The sequence below is a fragment of the Anguilla anguilla genome, chromosome 3 (genome assembly GCF_013347855.1).
Source record: "Anguilla anguilla isolate fAngAng1 chromosome 3, fAngAng1.pri, whole genome shotgun sequence".
Classification (NCBI taxonomy): Eukaryota; Metazoa; Chordata; class Actinopteri; order Anguilliformes; family Anguillidae; genus Anguilla; species Anguilla anguilla.
Window position 1 is genome coordinate 53,042,847 of NC_049203.1, and position 21,337 is coordinate 53,064,183.

At 50.6% G+C, this 21,337-nt stretch overlaps 1 protein-coding gene across 1 annotated transcript in view; it reads left to right on the forward strand.

Annotated features, from left to right (window-relative positions):
* thoc2 (THO complex 2) overlaps nt 1–21,337 on the forward strand; it is a 59,746-nt gene that overhangs the window by 31,734 nt on the left and 6,675 nt on the right. The window contains exons 20-33 of the mRNA XM_035408151.1: nt 1,319–1,436; nt 1,965–2,144; nt 4,712–4,876; nt 5,471–5,746; nt 6,963–7,104; nt 7,758–7,915; nt 8,587–8,715; nt 9,262–9,393; nt 10,735–10,919; nt 12,804–12,988; nt 13,600–13,702; nt 14,363–14,748; nt 15,156–15,214; nt 17,561–17,596. Coding sequence (XP_035264042.1) covers nt 1,319–1,436; nt 1,965–2,144; nt 4,712–4,876; nt 5,471–5,746; nt 6,963–7,104; nt 7,758–7,915; nt 8,587–8,715; nt 9,262–9,393; nt 10,735–10,919; nt 12,804–12,988; nt 13,600–13,702; nt 14,363–14,748; nt 15,156–15,214; nt 17,561–17,596 — 2,254 coding nt within the window. The remainder of the gene's footprint in view (nt 1–1,318; nt 1,437–1,964; nt 2,145–4,711; nt 4,877–5,470; nt 5,747–6,962; nt 7,105–7,757; nt 7,916–8,586; nt 8,716–9,261; nt 9,394–10,734; nt 10,920–12,803; nt 12,989–13,599; nt 13,703–14,362; nt 14,749–15,155; nt 15,215–17,560; nt 17,597–21,337) is intronic.

Sequence of the window (21,337 nt, forward strand, 5' to 3'; positions counted from 1 at the left end):
AGCGAGGGCCTGGCACCCCCACACATCTCACTCGCTCTCTCTATCGCTCTCTCCATCTCTCACGCTCTCTCACTCTCTCTCTCTATCTCTCACGCTCTCTCTCTCTCTCTGTCTCTTACTCTTGCTCTATCTCTCACGCTCTCTCTCTCTCTATCTCTCGCTCTCTCTTACTCTCGCTCTATCTCTCACGCTCTCTCACTCTCTCTCTTACTCTCGCTCTATCTCTCACTCTCTCTCTCTTTATCTCTCTCCTACTCTCTCTCTATCTCTCTCCGTCGTGTTCTGTCTCTTACTCTCGCGCTCTCCCTCTCCCTCTCCCTCTCTCTCTCTTTCTCTCTCACTCTCGCTCATCTCTCACGTTCTGAATCGTTCTCTATCTCTCTCTTGCTCTTTATTCCACCCTCTTCTGTTCTCTCTAGTTTTACCTCTTTCTCTCTTCGTCCTTCTCTGGTCTTCTATCTCTTCCTCATCTTCTTCCTCTTCCTCTCTCGGCCTCTCTCCCTCCATCTTCTCTCTCGTTCTCTTTTCCTCCTTGTCTTCTTCCTCATCTTTTTCCCTCTACCTTTCTTTCTTCGTCCATCACCTTCCCTCTCTCCCTCCTCCTCCTCTAGTACTCGGTTTCTCTCTCTCCCTCCCTCCCTGTTTCTTCCTCCATCTTCTTCCCTCTTGCTCTTTCCCTCCATCTTCTCTCTCTCTCGCTCTCTCTCTCATACCTGGGGCTGTCTCAGTATCTGTACCCAGCACACCACGGCCTCCCCCGCTCTCTCTCTCTCCCTCTCTCTCTCTCTCTCTCTCTCTCTCTCTCCCTCTCTCTCTCTCTCTCCCTCCCTCTCGCTCAGCCCAGCCCTCCCTGTGCCACAGCCCGGCTCCAGCAGCTCACATTTAGAGTGTGTGATGTAGGTCACGCCTGCCAGACGCAGCGCTTTGTCAAGAGGGCTGCTTTCCATTTCACTCCCGTTATTTCCTTTCGCTGGGTGGTTATCTGGGAACGGGGGTCACGGCCTGGTCTGTTCTCAGCGGCTACGCCCCCGTCCGTGTGCAGCGGCTGTGCTCGCCCGGAGACCTTCCCTTCTGATGAGTTTGTGCCTGTGCGTGTGTGCGCGCGCGTGTGTGTGATGTGTGTGATGTGTGTGTGTGTGCGTGGGTGGTGTGTGTGTGTGTGTGTGTGTGTGTGTGTGTGTGTGTGTGTGTGTGATGTGTGTGCGTGTGTGCATGTGTGCGTGCGTGTGTGCATGTGTGATGTGTGATGTGTGATGTGTGGTGTGTGTGTGTGTGTGCGTGTGCGTGTCTGTGCGCGCGCGTGTTTTTTCCCCCGCAGCTTTGATCTGCTGATCATGAAGGAGGTGGTGCAGAAGATGGCCGGCATCGAGATCACGGACGAGATGACGATGGAGCAGCTGGAGGCCATGACGGGAGGGGAGCAGCTCAAAGCGGAGGTGAAGCCCGTCCCCAGGCCTGCCCTAAACCGCACCGCAGCGCGGCCTCTGCGTGCACGACGGGCCAAACCCAGTTTGGCCTCTGCATGCATAATGTGCTCAATGCATAAAACAGCCGAAAACCATATGTTTGGCCAAATTTAAGATGCCTTTGGTGTGCTGTGGGAGGCTTCTCAGCGGAGAGATAAGGAGACGGGCTTTCTGATTGGAGCTGCGTATCGCGTGCTGCTGTAGAAGGAGAAGACCAGGGCTTGCTGCTGCCATTATACAGAGATCACTTTCCGTGACTGTTTCTACACTACCTGGCACATTCTCTTTCTCTCTCCTTCTGTCTCTCTCTTCTCTTCTTTCATTTTTCAAGTGGTCCTGTAAGACCTCATCAAATATTCATGGTGCATTTATACTGAAACTTCACTGTGCTGCAGACAGCGTGTAAGTCTGTTTATGAGCCCTCAGGGAGTCTTGTGTGTGAAGTGGGGGGACGTGGGTAGTGTAGTTCTGACTGGCGGGCTCCGTCCTTGCATCCAGGGTGGCTACTTCGGCCAAATCCGGAACACCAAGAAGTCCTCCCAGCGCCTGAAGGACGCGCTGCTGGACCACGAGCTGGCCCTGCCCCTCTGCCTGCTGATGGCCCAGCAGAGGAACGGGGTGGTCTTCTCCGAGGGCGGCGAGAAGCACCTCAAACTGGTGGGCAAGCTCTACGACCAGGTACGGGACCGGATCAGAACCACACTCTTTCCACCTCCCCAGACTGCTGGCCCCAAGAATCCATTACATTGTGTGTTATAGAAACTACAAAAGGGTGAAATTCACTCTTATGCTATAGCACTCCTCTGCTGGTATGACCAGAGCTAACGTGCTAAATAGGTGTCAAATCCACTCCGAAAAGGCCCAGTGTGGGCACAGGTCTTTGTTTTAGCCTAGCAGTAAGACACTTGATTCCACTTATCAAGGTGTTGACTGAAGACCGCAGTTGGTTAATTAGTTGAATCAGATGTCACAGTTGGCTAAGACAAAAACACCCACACCAGCCCTTTTCCGATAAGGTTGGACACCCCTGCTCTAGGTAGTCCATGAACTCATCCTTGTGCCCGTCCTGGTGAGCCACTGACATGACATCACAGTATCTGAAGAAACCCTCCTCTCATCTTTAAGCGACCGTGCCAGAAAAGGAATGGTTTCAGCACGCGTACCGAAATTCACCGCCCCACTCTTCCCCCAAAACGGGTCTAACAGCGAGCTTTGGCTCACAGCGCACACTGAGCCTAATCAAGGCTTCCGTCCCCTCAGCTTTTCCATATTAGTGTTTTGCTCAGCCAGCGCTGTGCTGCAAGCTCTTTTCCCTCTCCACCAATGACTCATCGGGGCTTATTTTTTGGGGGAGGGGGGTTGGGGGGGGGGGGGGGGGTTGATTTGGCGGCACCGCCTCACTGCCGCGTCCAGATAATTAGTCACGATATGCCTGGGAGGCGCGGTCTCCGTCGTCCGCGGGGGAGGGGGGGGGCGAGCTCGGGCCTTAATTCGCCCTCATTTCCCCGGCGTGAGGAGCGCGCGGCGCCCGTCACCTCAAACGTCCCGAGATCTCCGGCGTCGAGCGCGTTCTCTCTCCCGGACCGCACCGCGGCTTTCTGATTGATACAGTCAGGCCTTTCTTTAATTACCCAGGCATGATTTATGCACGAGCCTGCCGGCGCCCTGAAATTTAACCGTGAAGTTGCTGAACTCGTGCTCCTCGTATCCGAAACGCGTTTCTGTTTCTGCCTTTTTAACTCGGAAGAGGGTTTTAAAATGAGTGAAGTCTGAAGAGTGCGTTCGATTCCCAAGCTAAACGCACTTAATGTTAATGATGCGACGGTGTGCGTGTTTGAGTGTTCTTTATTTGTAGAAAAGGGCAGTGGAAAAAGATCGCTTTCTCAGTAGGCCCAGCTCCGCCTGAGCGCCATGCCGTCCTGCATTAGCAGCTGTCCGCGCGGAAAGCAGGTTTTTTCTGTGTCTCAGGTAGGGCGAAATTTAGCACGCTGAGGACACAGAACGGGGCCTGTCGAGCGACGGGCTGGAACGCTGACCCCGTTAGAGTTCCGCCTGGCCGGCGGCGGCGGCGGCGATGGGAATAGCCACGCTGTGCTTATTTTGGGTTCCGCGGCCCCCCGTGCAGCCGTCCCTTCAGACAGAGCGCGCCAGCGGGGATCCCTCCCGGTGTAGAGCCGCAGATCTGGGGGTTTCGGCACGCCCAGCCTGGCGATTCCTCCCGACCCCTTCACGGGTCACCCCGAAACGGAGGAGACGGGGATAACCTCACCTTTGACGTGAACCCTCAAAGCTGGGGTCTTGGGTCCATTTCTTTTCTCTTCCCTGTGGTAAAATGACAGTGAGTGAGGGAGTTTGGCTGAACTATGATTTTGTGCTGGCGTTACTCTCCCTCTGAACGAGGAATTCCTTGCGCCCTGGTGGTCCCGCACAGAAGCGATTTATGAAAAGAGCAGGCCTTTGGCGCTCTGGCCTCTCGGCGTCCTCTTGCCACGGTCGTTTCTCTCTCCGACCTCAGGCTTTCCACTCAGCTCGAGAGGTCAACCAACCGCAGCAGGGCCCCGCCCCAGACGCTCTCTCCCGTACGCACTTACCGGTGACTCTATAGATCAGGCCCCCCGGTAGCGCGTTCCGCTCCGCTGGCCCCTCGCCCGTGTTTTACGACCGCTTCTCCTCCTCGCTCGCTCGCAAAAAAGCCTTTCTCTCGGTCAGCGACGCGGTTCCAGCCCCCCCACCCCCACCCTACCCCCCACCCCGCACCCCCCAAGCCAAACCCCGGTGGGAACGCGGAAGCTTAAGTAGAAAACGGTGTTTTGCGCCCAGATCAATTCTGACTGTCAGAGAAGCGGCGCAGGGAGTTTTACTGGACGGGACGACGCCGAAGGCGCGGGAGGCGGGGAGCGGAGCGGTCGGCTCGCCGTTCTCCGTCCTCGCCAGAGCGTTCGGCCTCGGGGGTTCTGGGAGAAAAAAAGGCGTCCGGTTTCCTCCCGGAGTCCGGAGGCCGCCATCGCCTACGCGGGGTACGGGGGGCGCTGCGGCGAACGCACCTCCGAGAGGCCCCCCGAAGCCGAAGGGCCGCCCCCGGCGCTCCGCCCTCACGCTGACGGATGGGTTTAATAAGACGAGGAGGCCCGTCCGAAAAAAAACGGGGGCGATACCGCGGCCCTCGGAGGGACCGGGGCGGCGTGCTCGCGCCGAACTGCCGCTCACCCTGCGCTTTCTCTCCCCCCCCCCCCGTCCCGCCGCAGTGCCACGACACCCTGGTGCAGTTCGGCGGCTTCCTGGCCTCCAACCTGAGCACGGAGGACTACATCAAGCGGGTGCCCCCCGTGGACGTCCTGTGCAACCAGTTCCACACGCCGCACGACGCCGCCTTCTTCCTGTCCCGCCCCATGTACGCCCACCAGATCCTGGTGAGTGAGCCGCGGTCCCGCCGGAGCGCGCTGGAGCAGCGCCAGCCTCCCCCCTCCCTCTCCACCCCCCTCTGGGCCGCATTTCATTTCTCCTTCACTCCCCGTGTCTCCTCAAATCCCCTTTTCCCCTCCCTCTTACTCTGCCTTTCTGTCTCTTTGTTCCCTCCCTCCTCGTATTTTTCCCCTTGCTTCTCCTTACCCATCATCCCCCCCTTCTCCTGTAATCTCCTTCACTTCTTTTGTACGTCTTCCCTCCCCCTCCCTCTTCAGGCCTGTAGAGACAGAGCAGAGCGCACCTCCCCCTTCCCTGTCTTGTTTTATGTTTTATATTTTTTTACCTCCCCAGTACTGCTGGAGTATTCCCTGTGTTTTATCTCTGCATAGTCACGGCGTGTTTACACCATCTCGCTCCTTAAAGAGAAGCAGCAGAATCGTTTTTCTAAAGCCTTCCAAGTGCATCCATGCCACACGGCCGCTTGGTTTCTTGCACTCCAATGTGTTAAAACCTTGGAAAGCGCAGAATCGTGCTAGCTGCTATCAGTCTAGCGGCGTTCAGGGCAGAGCTCACCGGCGCCCCCTTGCTGTCGCCCGCAGTCCAAGTACGACGAGCTGAAGAAGGCGGAGAAGGGCAACCGGCAGCAGCAGAAGGTGCACAAGTACATGGCGGCGTGCGAGCTGGTGATGGGGCCCGTGCACGAGGCCGTGGTGTCCCTGCACCTGCCCAAGGTGTGGGACGACCTGCGGCCGCAGTTCTACGCCACCTTCTGGTCCCTCACCATGTACGACCTGGCCGTGCCCCACAGCGCCTACGACCGCGAGGTCAACAAGCTCAAGGTGCAGATGAAGGCCATCGACGAGAACCCCGAGATGGTAGGTGGTCCTGCCCGTCCCCCGCCCGCCCGCCGACGCCACTTCTCTTCTGTTTATCTGTTTTTGCAACAGATGTTTACTGCCTCCTCCCTGGAGGTAAATCTATCAGTGTTCGGTGCCGCACAGTGTTATTTTCCTTTCAACATTTTATTTTTATTTTTAGAAGACCTGTGTGGAAACTTAATTTAAATTGTTGACAGCTACAGGCATCCTAGGCTTTGATGCATAAAAATATTCTGAGCCGTCTGCAAGTTTTAAGGCTTACAATCTCACTTTTGGAATTGGTATTTTCTAACCTGCCTGTTTTCACACATCACAGAACTTAAGAGCTTTGACAGTGTTTATTTACTTAGTGGATGCTCTCATACAATACTTACACGGCTTAGTCTTTAAATCTACATTTTTCAACTCTATATTTAGTCAAGCAGCTGGTTCAACTTTGCTCAGTGTACTCTTGGCTCAGCACTATGTCCAGTTAAAGCAGATCTTTCAGCCTGACAGCATTTCCACCTTGTTCTCCACCTGGACATTTGCCCTTCCTCCATTTACACTCAGGGCTAAATTGTAAACCAATTAGAGGACAGGATTGCTGATGAAACGCATCAGGCACATTGTAAATGCATTTCCAACAAAAGTAAATGTGATGCCAAAACAATCTTGTAGGTAAATAATTGATCTGCTTGTCCAATTCAAATGATGTGTGCTCACAATGCCTTTGTGAAATGTGAAAGCCTGCTGGCTAGCTTATTTATTTGGTTATTGTGTCGTGTGTTTGCGATGTCTGGCGTTTACGATGTCGTGTCTTGGTCTGTAGCAAGGCTGTTGTTAGTATTGCATGTTGTGTTTTGTCTGATGGTGATGTTATTTTGTCTCGTGTTTTATCTGAGGAGGAGTTGTGTTTCATCTCATGTTGTCATTGTGTTTTGTCTGATGGGGTTCTTGTGTTTTAGCTGATTGGGTTTTTGTTTTAGCTGATGGGGTTATTGTGTTTGGTCTGTTGTTGAGTTTTAGCTGATAGGGTTGTTGTGTTTTAGCTGATGGGGTTGTTGTTGTGTTTTGTCTGATGGGGTTGTTGTTGTGTTTTGTCTGATGGGGTTGTTGTTGTGTTTTAGCTGATGGGGTTGTTGTTGTGTTTTGTCTGATGGGGTTGTTGTGTCTGGGCCGTGTCTTTGCTCTGCGGCTGCGGTTGCTGATGCTGATGTCTTCCTCCCTGCAGCCCTTGAACAAGAAGAAGAAGGAGAAGGAGCGGTGCACGGCGCTGCAGGACAAGCTGCAGGAGGAGGAGAAGAAACAGCTGGAGCACGTCCAGAGGGTCCTGCACCGGCTTAAACTGGAGAAGGACAACTGGCTGCTGGCCAGTGAGTGCCTGACCCGCCAAACCGCTCAACGTTCACACACATCAGCGGCGTTAGCCTCAGCACCCAAGGGCCACTTTCAGTACCAGCAACACTTATAGCGTCCGCACAGCGACGGTGATCATTTCACCGTTATTGGTGGTGTAATGCCGCAGTTATTATTTCTTAGCAACAAGGGCATCAGTTATCATTATGATGGCGGTAATTGTAATACGAAGAAAAATAATCACCGTCATCATAATACAATAATGGATGCAATAATGGTGCTGCTTCAACAGCGAAAAATCAATTTACAGGTTCACAATAGGGCTTGCATGGTCAATGGAATACATTAAGCTTAGGGGGGGAAAAAGAAAACTCTCAGAACTTTTCTCCATCGGGTGTAGATGTGTTTATCGAACCTACATAATGCTGACAAATGTCAGACACCACGGCCTTGTACTGACTCAGATAGCTGTCAGTACGTGTCGGAATTTATTGGCTCAATAAGACATCCGAACCCCAGGGATTCGGCTCCGATGATGGCTTGCATTGTTATGCAGCATAACTCTTCGAGTTAAGTGCTGTAACAACAACAAGCTGTTTTGTACGTCAGCTGAAATTTGCTCATTTGATGCGATGCTGCTTTTGAACGCGTCTTTTAATTTTCCGCTCAGAGTCCACCAAGAACGAGACCATCACCAAGTTCCTGCAGCTCTGCCTCTTCCCGCGATGCATCTTCTCAGCCATCGACGCCGTGTACTGCGCCCGATTTGTGGAGCTGGTGCACCAGCAGAAAACCCCCAATTTCTGCACTCTGCTCTGCTACGACAGAGTAAGCTCCCCCCCCCCATGCTTCTCATCTGCAGTTCCTCTGGCTTTCCTCTGGATTCCGCCCAGAATGACCCACCTTAAAGTGTACCAAGGGTTGCTCCAGAAAGATAAGAATAACACCTAGGGACATTTATAACCCCTGCTCAACATTTATTTTCAGATACATACTGTCCTGCCAACTTAAAAAGAATTTCTAATTCCTGTCAGGTATTTGTGAAGTGATCACTTAAAATAAAAGGTAAAATTTTTATGAAATTGCCTGGAAACAACCTCCAGCTTCTTTTATAGCAAGCTCGATAGTCTGTATGAACATTCTTTGTGGTATTGCCACACAGCACGCAATTGTGGTGTCTAATGTGGATTGTTTTTGTGACAGAGTTTTGGCAGAGGGTTCGTTGTTTCTTAATATGATCAGTTGGATTGGCTGAGATTTGGCTTGTCCTGCTGCTGCTGAAGGCTAGCTGGCTGTGGCAGTGAAAATGAGAGGTGGAATGGGAAAGCTTTTTTTGAGGCGGAAGGAGAAGGCTGTTATTGAGGTGGAAAGGGATGGCTGTTATTGAGGTGGAAGGGGATGGCTGTTATTGAGGTGGAAGGGGATGGCTGTTATTGAGGTAGGAGAGGAAGGCTGTTGAGGTGGAAGGGGTTATTGATCGCATCACGCTTCCCCGCCAGGTGTTCTCTGACATCATCTACACGGTGGCCAGCTGCACGGAGAACGAGGCTCGGCGGTACGGGCGCTTCCTGTGCTGCATGCTGGAGACGGTGACCCGGTGGCACAGCGACCGCGCCATCTACGAGAAGGTACCGTGTGACCGCGTGTGTGTGTGTTCACGGGTACCATGTCACAGTGTGTGTGTTCTTCTGCCATACCATCGACAATAAGGTACCGTCTGACTGTCTGTGAGTATGTGTTCAGTTACCGCACCATCTGCACGAAGGTACCGTGTGACCGTGTGTGTTCAGTTACTGTGCCATCGATGAGAAGAGACTGTGTTACTGTGTAATATTTTAAATTGACATTAACACTCAATAAATATCAACAATTTTATTAGTTTTTTTTTTTAATCTGTTAGTTGACAGGAGACCAGGGGTGGATGTTGGAAAGTAGCTTTTGTTTTTAAAAAAATGTTTGCTTTCTAATGTCATCAGAGCCGGCCGCTGGCATAAACACCATTTAGGGCCCGAGCCATCCCTGGGCCACACAATTAGGCCGAGAGTTTTTTTTTAATGTGATTTAATTAATTCTGTCAGAGCGCTTTAAGACCACGACATTATTCTTGTTTAGGGCCAACAAAACCGGCCTCTGCGCATCATTCATACGCCTCTGTTGTTCCAATCTGGTTTCAGGAGTGCGGCAATTACCCAGGGTTCCTCACCATCTTCCGAGCGACGAGCTTCGACGGCGGGAACAAGGCGGACCAGCTGGACTACGAGAACTTCAGACACGTCGTCCACAAGTGGCACTACAAGCTGACTAAAGTGAGTTCCCCTTCCCCGCTCTGTCTGGAGCTGAGCGGGCTATTGTTTCTGTGCTGAGCAAGTAGCATTGAAGCACTGACCTTGTGGAAAAAACTTGCTGCATAATTAATTCTCTTTGAAAGAATGTATATTTTTTTGATGATACGTTTTTACTGTTCCACATCGACACGTGGGCCGGTCATTTGATGAAGGGAAACTGCCTTTGTTTTCTCAGTGACTGCAAAGCGCTTTTAAGCAGCTGAGGGAGTACTTAAACTTTTTTTTTTCTCCCTTTTTCTTTAACATCAAAGCTTGTACATTTGTTGGCAGAGCGCAAATGAAACTGGTTCGTTAAACCTGTCTTCTTTGATTTATGACTGTTGTAGGATTTCAAACGAAGGCTCTTCCATTTTTTTTTTTATCCATGTCTAATGGGTGTGCGAGGACCCTGAGAGATCTGAGAGATGGGCCTGTTGAATTCTCTTCGTGTGTACATTCATTCGGTTTGAAAATGCCCTTAACCGGAGACGTGCTAACGTTAGCGCGGTCCAGAGTGATTAACAGAGAAAAATAATCTCCGTGTTGATTAATAGACGGAACCGACGGCCTTAGGGGAGGACGGCAAAGTTTAATTAAACTGCCGGTCGTGGGAACACAAGCACGTTAGAGAGTCCAACGGCCAATCACTTCCTTACTTATCTTTCATACGAAGATGTACATTTGCATCGAGGTGTTCTGGGGGTGGCTTTGGTGACTGCCTGATTGGTCCAGAGACACGATTGTGCCTGATTGGTCCAGATACACGATGGTGCCTGATTGGTCCAGAGACACTATTGTGCCTGATTGGTCCAAAGACACTATTGTGCCTGATTGGTCCAGAGACGCTATTGTAACAAAACATCTCTAGTGCCTACCAGACATTGGGGTGTCATCCAAATCTGCAGTACGCAATCGTACAGAATCATGTGTATGTTCCCAGACCAAGGTTGGGTTTATATATACATTGCATTCTCACAGCGTATAAAAACACCTGACATACAGTAGTGTAGCGGCAGAAGTCTCACCTGTAGCACGATCCAAATATAGTGGCACTATATAAAACAATTGTGCAGTGGAGGTATTTTCACACTGAAGTGTCAGAGTGAAAAACCACAGTTTTAGACAGATAAATCCCTGGGCCAGAAACGGTGGAGAACCTCTGCATTTCGGTTTTTTAGCCCGCTCTATCGCTTTCCCTGCTGTAAAATATGTCCCGAACCCGGTCCGGGGCGGGAGATTATTTGCGTAGGTGTCCCCCCGTTGATGAACACGTTGGCCTCGCCTGACTCTCCCCTTGCCCCCCTCCCCCCCCCTCCCCTGCAGGCCTCCGTGCACTGCCTGGAGACGGGCGAGTACACGCACATCCGCAACATCCTCATCGTGCTGACCAAGATCCTGCCCTGCTACCCCAAGGTGCTGAACCTGGGCCAGGCCCTGGAGTGCCGCGTCCACAAGATCTGCCAGGAGGAGAAGGAGAAGAGGCCTGACCTCTATGCGTTGGCTATGGGGTAACGGAGAGCCACCCGGCCTTGTGTGAATTTCCTTACAGTGCCCGCGTCCGGTGCGCCAAGGTTTTTATTTGATGATGTGGGGTGGGGTGGTGGGAGGTGAGACTTGGCAAAGCAGAAGCTTCGTATCTCGGTCAGGCACATTCGCACGCGGTTTTAACGGCAGCTGTCTGACCTTTGCTTGGCTCAAAATGGGGGAAGTCCCCGGCCAGTGGCAGTGATCAGAGGATGCCCGCTCGGAAGTCAGGGACACCCCATCAGAGGGAAAGCGGGGTACTGGCATTGAGTGGACGTGTGACTGTGTGTATGTCTGTCTGTGTGCGAGTGTTTGTTGTATATCTATTTCTGTGTTTTTGTGTGTCTGTATATCTGTTTGTGTATGTGTGCGAGTGTGTGTTCACGTGCATGAGGCTATTCAGTTGGTACCCAAATCGTATAGGGGCCTCCCTGCTCGGTGCTGTACTGTAACTGTAGTTTTTCTGTAACTGTAGTTTAGTTTTTTTGTAGCTCTTCTGGCCTGGTGTTCTCTCTGCCCTTCCGGTACCGGTACAAATCTCACACCACACCTCTCTCTCTCTCTCTCTTTCTTTCTGTCTCTCTGTCGCCACTCGTATTTCACCGCAGTCAATCCCAGGGAAGATTAAATGGCAGGATAAGGTCACGCCTGCAGTGAAGTCCCTCATTGTCGGCTAATGAAAACCATTAATTCAATAGTGGAGGACTTGTTGGGATCAGGCCGGCCTTTGTCCAGCCGTGATTAAGTGATCTTATCAGTTACCCGTCGTAATGAGCTTTGCTCTTCCGCGGCGTCGGGCGCGGGGCAGAGTAAACAGACGTCCTCATCGGGCGACGCGTCGCTCTCGCCCGTCAGCGACGGGAGCCTCAGCGCCGCGCGATGTTTCCATTACGCGGATCGCGAAAGCCGCGTCGCCGGAATCCGATCCCGGCGAATCCGGGGCGGGAGGCCGGGGACGGTGTCATAGCGTCGCCCTCGTTCCCGTTCGAAGCCGCGCGGGAAAGGGCGGGTTACCCGGCGGCTGTGGCGAACCGTTTAATGAAGTGAAGCGCGTTGAAGAAAATCCCTCCTGTTTTTTTTGCCTGTTTCTCTGCTTAATCAAAATTCATGCTCTCACAGGTTGTTGGGTGCTTTTTCTTCTCTCTCTATTCTATCTGGACATAAACTGCTGTTTCTTTGGGTTCCATATTACTAAATAAAGGTTAAATATTCCTTATTGGTCGTTTAGGCTTGTTTACCCTGGTAAACTGATTCGGTGGTGGCAGTAACTAAAATCTCCCGCGTTTGCATGCTCAGTCAGATACACGATTGAAATTCAGTGCCAGTGGGTTAGCTTGTGAAATATGTTCTGGGTGCACGTTTCGTGAAGCCTTAGTGCAGCTGTGTGTTTCCCTGGGATATGGCCTTTTGTACACGCCTTGAAAAGCTGCAGAGTTATTCCTTCCTCTGAGCCAGAATGAAGGTTTTAGACTGTGCAGGTGTATGGTTGCTGTTTTTAGCCTGGTATTCAGAGTCAACATTCAAGCCTTCAGATTTTATTTCAGGCAGAGTTTCCACCGTATCCTTGAAACCCGAGTGCAGAAAAGCACAGAAAGTACATTAAAGGCTTTTAATGGCCTGTCTGGACATCACACACACAAAAAAAGACCAGCTTTTAAGGTGTTCACTCCTTAAAAATGTTAAGGACCGTTCGCTTCCATTGATTCGCTACGGTGGAACCTGGGCGCCTGAAATAAAGGGGCGGTCGGAGCGCGGCAGGACCGCCCGGCCGCCGCCGCCGTTGCGCTTCCGTGTTGACTCTGGCCGCCGGGCTGTGGCTGTGTGGCGCGCGTGTCACTTCCTCCTGTAACCATGTGTGCGACTTGCAGCTACTCAGGGCAGTTGAAAGGCAGGAAAGTGCACATGGTCCCCGAGAACGAGTTCCACCACAAGGAGCAGCCGGTGCGCAGCGCCACGCCCGCCAGCCTGCAGAACGGCCCGGGCAGCGCGGGCAAACCCGCTCCTGCCGCCGCTAACGCCGGCAAGCCGGACGAGGGCGCCGCCGACGACGCGGGTAAGAGTCCGGGAAGGGGGGCGGGATTCGGGAAGGGGGGCGGGGTTTGGGTCTGTGGAGTGTTCCTCGGTACCTGAACGTTCAGTACCTGTAGCCGTGTGGATTACCACTGTGGATTATCTGTAATGTTTCGCGGAGGGGTTACGGAGAGAGCTAAATTAATTTGGCGGCACCGTCAGTGCCCACGACCAGCTGTTAAATGGTTGTTAGCGAATGCAGCGGATGTCTGGGTTTGTTGTTTTTATTTTTAATTTGTTTTTTTTGTTTTTTTTGCCTAATTGTGGGTTACATGTCCCTTCTGACGCATGCAGCCCACACACTCTTCTTCAGAGTAAAGCCTCTCAAAGCGAATCTGCAGTGCTTTTAAATAATTCACGGCTATCGAACTCCATCCACATTTCATTCACTTTTTATGAGCTTTTGATGGACGTGACACAATGCGCATTTTCCCTTGGATGTACACAAACTGCGGATAAATTTCCAGTCCTCTATCCTCGTTTTTAAGTTTTTCAGCCTTTGAAATGTTCATTCTCTTCACGCACAAAGTCGTAACGCGTAGCGCAAGTTCCCAAAGCTGCGTAAGCAAATGGTCGTGTCGTTCTGGTTTTCAGATAAGTCCAAGGAGAAATCTCAGGGCCTCGTGAAACCCGCCAGCAAAACCAACAACGCGACGACCAAAGTGGCCACCAGCAACGGGAGCAGTGCTCCTAGCAGGTATGGCGCCCCCTTGCTCCGGTGGGAGAGGCTGCAGGGCGTTCAGGGGGCCCCCGTGATTGATGGGCCGCTCTCATCTTTCATATAATGTGATTAAAAGTATGGGCCTGGAGGTGAGAGAGCTTAGCAGCCGGGTTATTATTTGAAACTACCTGCGAAACACGCGAGTCCTTTATCAAAGTGTCTCTTCCCCCCCTGAACTGTGTAATCAAATCCAATAGTGTTTCAGGTTGCAGTCTGGGATTCTATTCTATTAAACTGAGCTATTGCTGAAGGAAATGGCTTTAAAGTAACCTTTTTCAGACGACATGGCTGTTACACAGACAGAGAAACCGGGAGGGAAGGAGAAATCCCATAAATTGCCCAACCTTTTCAGAGTAGAGCCGGAGAAGGAACTCTTGCGGATCCAGAAATAATTGGAATTAAAACATTACTTGAGGTGTGATAAACTGCAGATGGGGAAAGGTTTAGCTGTGGGCTTCCGAGTGTTTTCCCAGGGCTTGACCAGGTCACGAAAGCAATTCGGCACTTTTAAAAAAGGTGGCTTTTGATCAAAATTGAGCTGCTCGGTGTGAGAGAAGCACTCCATCTTCTGGTGGCGACAGTGAGCCATTTGTCTAACGCCGCTAACGCTTTATCCCCCCCCCCCCTCCCCCCCAGCAACAAAAACATGAAAGAGAAGGAAGACAAAGAGAAAAGTGGGAAGGAGAAGAAGGAGAAGAAGGAGAAGACGCCCGGCAGCACCCCCGAGGCCAAGGCCGGCGGGAAGGAGAGGCAGAAGGAGGAGCGGTCCGCCAAAGACGAGAAGACGCGCGACGGCAAGGAGAAGACGCCCAAGGCCGACAAGGACAAGCCCAAGAAGGACGAGAAGAGCAAGGAGGACAAGGCCAAGACCGGCGGCGGCGGCGGCGGCGGCGGCGCGTCCGACAAGGAGTCCTCCAAGGAGCGAGACGTGGCCAAGGAGAACTGCAAGGGAGAGAAGAACACCCAGGCTGGGTCCTTGAAGTCGCCCGTTCCCAGGTCCGACGCGGCCGAGACCGAACGGGGTAAGCGTCTTTCTCGAGCCTCGGAAAGGGTGACAAATCGGGTCCGTTGCAGTACGTGTTTGATGCTGAGTGCTGAGTGCTGAACGTTTCGCGAATACCTTTATGACAGAGGAATTTACAGGGAAAAGCACCATGAGAAAAGCAGAGTTGATTTTTCAGTGTCAGTTTTCCTTTGCCATTTTTGTAGATCTCTTAGTTGAACGAATGCCGTTTTGGTAACTTATTTGAGCGCAGTGGTTTCGCGGTTCAGTTTTGTTTTTGCAGAGTTATTTGTATATATTTCACCTGCAGAAGTATACAGTCAGATTGCTTCACGCGTAACTGTAAAAGGCCACCTTATGCGAGTTTGAGAAAAGGGCAGCGAAACTCAACCCTCCTCCCCTCCCCCCCCCCCCCTTTCTTTTCAGAACAAAAGAGACGAAAGCTGGACACCCACTCTTCGCCGTCACACTCCTCCGCGGTTAAGGTTAGTATAGCCTGAGGAAGGCTGCACCTTCGATTCCTCCCCTTCCCAATGGAGACCGAGCGTTCTTCCAAGTGTCCGTCTTCCCACCACGTCCAACACGGAGAGTGCACACGGGGGGCCTCTGGAGTCCAGCTCTAAACCCACAGATGTGTTTTTTTTAAAAAAAGAAAAAAAAAAGGAAAAAAAAAAAAGAATAGAAAGCGTTTCATGGACTATTTTTTTGTAATGAATATTTTTATAAGAAAATCTTCAAGGACCTAGCAGAATGTTGTAAATAGCAGTTTTTTTCCTCGTGTTCTCGTTTTATGTGTGGAGATAACCAGCCCAAGTGCCTCTTTTTTTTTTTTTCCTGGGGGGAAAAAAGAAAATTTTTTTTTATAACCTCGTGTTTATTCGTATCTATTTTTTTCTTGCACATTTCCATTTTTCTCTCCCTTTTTGAATTTTTTTTCCCCTCTCCCGGTCGGAGTGCAGTATTTGCTTAAAGCATATTCGAGCTCCCAGTTGAGAAGTGGAGCACTTTTTTTTGTTTTTGTTTTTTGTTTTGCTTTTTTTTTTTTTTTTTTGTTCTTCCTCTGTCTGAATCACGATGCGGCGGAAGTTTCCGGAGGAAGAATTCCTGGATGGAACGCGGTGTCGGTTCCTTCCCGCCTTCCGGAGTCCAGCAGAAAGCGGAACGGGCGTCCGCTGCCTCGCAGTGCCTTCCAAGAGGGAGCCCCCTACTGGAGAGATGGCTCCGTCGCGCCCCCCACCTTCCTCTTCCCGCTCGTCCTCCTCCTCCGGTAGTCGCGCGTTATTCAGTCAGCAGGCAGTGCGTAGCTGGTCCCGGCCCTTCCAGCGGTGGGAGGCGTGTCCCGTGAGAATCCCCGCCCACCCCTGACCCCGCCTTCAGCACCTGCGGCAGGAAACAACGACAGCCAGAGCCCCCACCTTGCCCGCCCCCCCCACCCCCCTCCTCAAGCACAGAAAAGAAAAAAAATCCATGATGCTCCGCAAGCAATGGCAACAAATGAAAGAAACCTTCAGCGAGGAGGGAAAAAAATCAGGCGTGGGTGTAGCCTTCCGGAAGGATCCGCTCCAGGGAGCCTGTTCTAATTCTTTATGTTCCCTAACCTCCAAGAAGTCAATGAGTTTCCCCATGTCTTGTCCATTACAAACTGTAAGTTATTAAATTACACACGGAAGCATCTTAGGCAGGCACCTCACACACAGCGACACTGATTTGCTTCAGATTAGCTCACAGCACTGAAATGAACTTTTAACTCTCCAAGCCTACATTTGAGCCCGTTAATGTTTTTGCATACACCCCCCCCCCTAAAGTGCCCTCATATCGTCCCCTTAGGACATAAACACTCTAGTACACACACACACAAACGCGCGCATGCACACACACAGAAAAGTGACACTTTATAGCGAAGCACAGAGGTACCAGAGATTACTTCTATAGGATCTCAGTTTTGTTGCAGTCTGCAGCCAAACAGTGTCTTTCTGTGTCTGTGGGTCATTCAGTGTGAAATCAACACCTCCAACACCAAACCCTCACAATTGCCACAAAGTTATTGGGTGGTTCTCTTGACAAGGGCAGCCATCTCTACACTTTTTAATAATTAGTATTTTTGAAGTTGTTGTTAACTGTATCGTTGGTTATTGATATTGATTGTCTAGATATCTATCCATAAGAAAGCTTCCTTCAAAGCATTTTCTGTACTGTCCGTCTACAGTCTACATATCAGATAATAAAAGGAAAAGACTGAATAATCAGAAAAAAACTTTAAATCGATTGCTTTGGCCTTTTGGGGAATCAGAGGTTTGTCCTTATATCAAGCAGAAGAACATTTCCAGATTAGTACACCTGCTTGACCTGTCTTAAAGTGAAGACACGGACGTACTCAAGTATAGCATTGTGTAATTGTCAAATTCTAAAAATAATTGGCGTCGGTGTGTGCACATTTGGTCTGAAGCGGTGTCAGTTGCAAAAGAACTGAAAGAAACCTGGTTTCATTGAATTCTTAGTCATTGGTGTCTGATTTGGCTCAGACTGACCCCGTTCACAGAAACATAGTGACAAAAAAAGGAAAAGACTCTTCTCAGGGGCTTTCTGAAGCAGAGGCGTATTTTTATACACACAGAATCCACATTTGAGAACCAGGCTAACTTCCTCCCCCCTCTTCACCTTCCACAGTTCTCTGCAAGTCTCTTTTTCTCCAAATAACAATGTCAAAGTCTTAGTCCTTGAAGGTCTGTGGGGCTGTGTGGAGTGATGGCCATCCTGCCCCACCCCTCCCCTCTCTCCCGATGTCTGCCAACCTCCTCCAGCTCATCTGTCATCTCCATTCATTCCTACAGGACAGTCTCATCGAACTCAAGGATTCCGCCTCAAAGGTTTGCACCCTCCGTGTTTAATTTCCACCTCTCCCGCACCACGTCTCCCCACATCCCAGCAGGTGTCAGGTCAGCTGCTTGTCAGGGTACTTAAAACCCCCAAAGGGGTAAGAACTCGGTCGAGGTAGATAATCCGTGCTGCATGTACACGAGGCTTCCCGCAGGTCATGCGTTTTGGTCCGTGAGCGATGCAGTTCCCCCCGTCAGTGATGCGCGAATGCTGAGTCTGTCACCCCTTTGGTTACGGCATCGGTAATGAGGGTACATTAGCATGCACATGTCAATGTGCCCATAGCAATTTCGCTATATGGCTACGTGTAGATGGTGAGATCGTGTCTCCCCTGCTGAATTGATTTTTGCTACCACGGGTAATGAGTTGGCCGGATAGCGCTAGGAAATCTCTAGCTTGCATGTATAATTCACAACACGACATCAGCCATTGCAAACCCGTTTTGCCCCCGTCTTTTCTGTCCTTCCCTCCTTCCCCTTGACTCTTCTTATATGCAGTTGCGGCATTCAGAAATACTTATTTTTTTTATTGGTAAGATGGAGATTGCGATAGCAGCTGCGCGTGGCGTCTGGCGGATTTGCCGCGAAACACCCTTTACTTCTTCCCTCCCATCCGACTCTCCGCGGCGACGTCTGCTCTGAATAGCTCCAGTCCAACTCGAGCCTCCCAAGAGCGTTTCCCCGTTGCGGTTAATGAAGGAAATGACAGGACGTTTAAAAGCGCGCCGACGTCGCTGCTTCAAATACCCGCCCCCCCCACCCCCACCGGAATTTTAAGCAGGTGCCAAATCTTTGAATGGCGACGCTCGAGCATTACAGGGTTTTCGCCGACACCTCAAAAGGGCAGCCCTATCTGTGAAAGCGGAGCGTGAAAAGAGCCGCCGCTCGTCGATGCCATCTTTCCGGCGCCGCGCCGCGCACGGCGGCATTCTGACTGGCGGCGAGAGGGACCGCCCTTATCTGCCGCTTTGATGTCGGAAAGAAAGAAACGGCTCCTTTAGCTCCGCCAGGCCTTTTCGCCCCTGGGCTCCGGCTCCGGCTGCGTTTTATCAGGCTGTGGGGGGGGGGCGGGGGGAGCGACCAAATCCGCGTCGCGACCTGACACCGCAAACCCCGGTCACCGGGCCCGGGGTGTTTGTGTCTGCGTGTTTGCTTTGGGAGGTAGCGGGTCACACGTTCAGAAAACCGCAGAGCGGAACATAAATCACGTCTAGGCCACCATTTTGATTGATGACCGGGTAATGGGCTGTAATTTATTCTCCCCTTGTCATCTGTATTCATTTGTAAGATCCTCCCCCCTCAAGGTAAAGGACACGCGTCTTTGGAGCTCTCTCCAGCCCGAGCCCCCCACTGCTGAACGTGGCAGTGACTGAAACGAATTGCCCACATAAATTATTCAGAGGTTATGTAACATTCGACGGCGGTTAGCGCTCGTGCGGTTCTGAGTGTTGACCGCTTTCCGTATGTTCACACTCGAGCGTAAAAGTTTAGCGAGTTTGTCAAACTTGCTTTAGCTATCGGGGGAACGTTTGAGAAATGGCCGTTACTGTGCCTCTGCCCACTGCAGTGGGATTGATGGCCACGGCGGCCTTAGCAGCGGTGGAAAGTAGAGCGCTGCTCTATTTCTTCTACCTCAGTCCTCTTCCTCCAGACTGAGCTCCCCTTTCAGAACTCTCCACTCAAAACACAGCACTCCGTCTCAGACATCCCTCCAAAATGACCCAGTTCGGGGATCGATTTCTGATTTTAGGGGTGGGGTGAGGTGGAATGTTGCACAGTCTTCAAGTCATTTTTTTTTCCAACCGGTGTATGAACAAAGTAGTGAGATGTAGCCAGCTGCACCGAAGTCACGGCTTGCCCCACCCGGCTCAGGGTCTTACGCCGGAAAAACCAGGGCCAGATTATCCGGTTACTCTTCAGAAATTCTAGATCAAACGGCCTTTGTCGACAGCTGACACTTCTGCCACTGTGTGCTGCTTTTTTTCCCCTTTCAGCAAATGCATTGCATTACACAAGCCAGGAGTGGGTCAGCCCGTCAACGGTATACATACAGACCTAGATCCAGGGCACGCGCTGAATGTGTTCTATATTGCATTTTTTTTTTAGCAGTATAGCCATTTCATTGGTGTTTTAGGCTATGGTTTGCAAGCTTGGACAGTTGAAAGCGGTTTCTGCATGAATGCGGTGTTGATCCAGCCTGGACCAGCGATGAATGCACAATGAGGTCTGGAGGTAGTTTTACACACCTAGCCAATAAAAGGCAAATATTGCGAAGCCTTCAGAGGCCTAATTAGGCTCTGGAAAAGAGTGCCTGTTGCGGTAACGGCTTCATTCGGAGCTCCGTGTGAAGCTGCTCCTGCTCAGCCGCTCGTCCGGCGGCATCGATCCCAGCCCTCTCCGAACCTTCCCCCCGCCGTCGCTCTCGCGTGCTTGCTTCCATGACACCTCTTTAAACGGTTTGTCGTTGAGCCGTTACGATGTCTCAAATGGAGTTGTCAAAATTTTGGGGAAAACGCAGAGCGCCGCGTAGCAGAAAGACGGAGGCATTCATCAGCGCTGATGCTGTAGATGGGCTAGGCCCCGGGCTGAAGTGAAAGCTCTTCTGTGGTTATATCTCTTTTTTTTTTTTGCTGTTGAAGAAACAGCCTTGTGTTTTGACACGGGAGGGCATCGCGATATTCCAGCTGCCAGACCCCCATTTGTTTTTGTGTTTTTTACAGTGATGGGGAAGGGAGTGTATTTTCAGTAACCTTCCCGTGTAGTCATACCCTTGATATTTTATATTGAAAAGATGATTTAGCAGATGCGTAATCAGTGTTTTCAGAAAATTAGCACCAGCACTGCGCAAACACCATATGCTTGCCAAATGGAGGGAGAAAGAACTGTTTTTTCCAAGATGGCCTGAGGGGTATTTCACAAATTTTTCTTGTAACATTCGGGCTTACTTGAAATTATCAGGCTTCATTTAATGTGGCGATTCAGGCCAGTCTTACTACATTTCATGGTACCAGCAAATTCAAGCCCACCTTGTTCAGTCAGGCAAAGCGTGTGTCTGTCACACATTTAATGGTAGAGAATATGACAGTCTGATGTGTAAATATGCTGGCTAATGAAAAGGTAGCAAAACATGAGCAATGCTTAGTCCAGTGTAACTAATCATTGGGAATATGAGGAAATGCATAGAACGTGCAGTGTATTGAATGTTGAATATATATTGAATATGAGAACTTAGCTGCAGCTATATTGATATCCGTACTTCAATTGCAAGGACTTAGAAGATTATGTCTGTCTATTTCATTAAAATGTCATTGTCAGTAAGGTTTCTATCAAAAATGTAAAGATTGATTTAATTTCTCTGGAGCCTGGCTAACCTATAGTTACCCTGCTGTGAAGCATATTTAAGAACTTGGATGTGTTGTCATGGAAATAGGTGAAACTCGATGTAAGATTCCTTTCAGAATCTCTTGAGATGCATCATTCAGAACCGCTAAGCATGGGGGTGGATCTATTATGCTTTGGGGTTCTGTGGCAGCCAGTGAGGAAATATTGTGCGATTGGAAGGAAGGCTAGATTCAAATAAATATCAACAAATGCTAGCCACTAGCGTACCAGAGTCAGTGGAAAAATTGAAGCCGAAAAGAGGCTGGGTATCTCAACAAGACAATGACCCAAAACATGCTTCAAAATCAGGAACACAACATTGAGGTTTTGGAATGGCCTTTGCCATTTGCC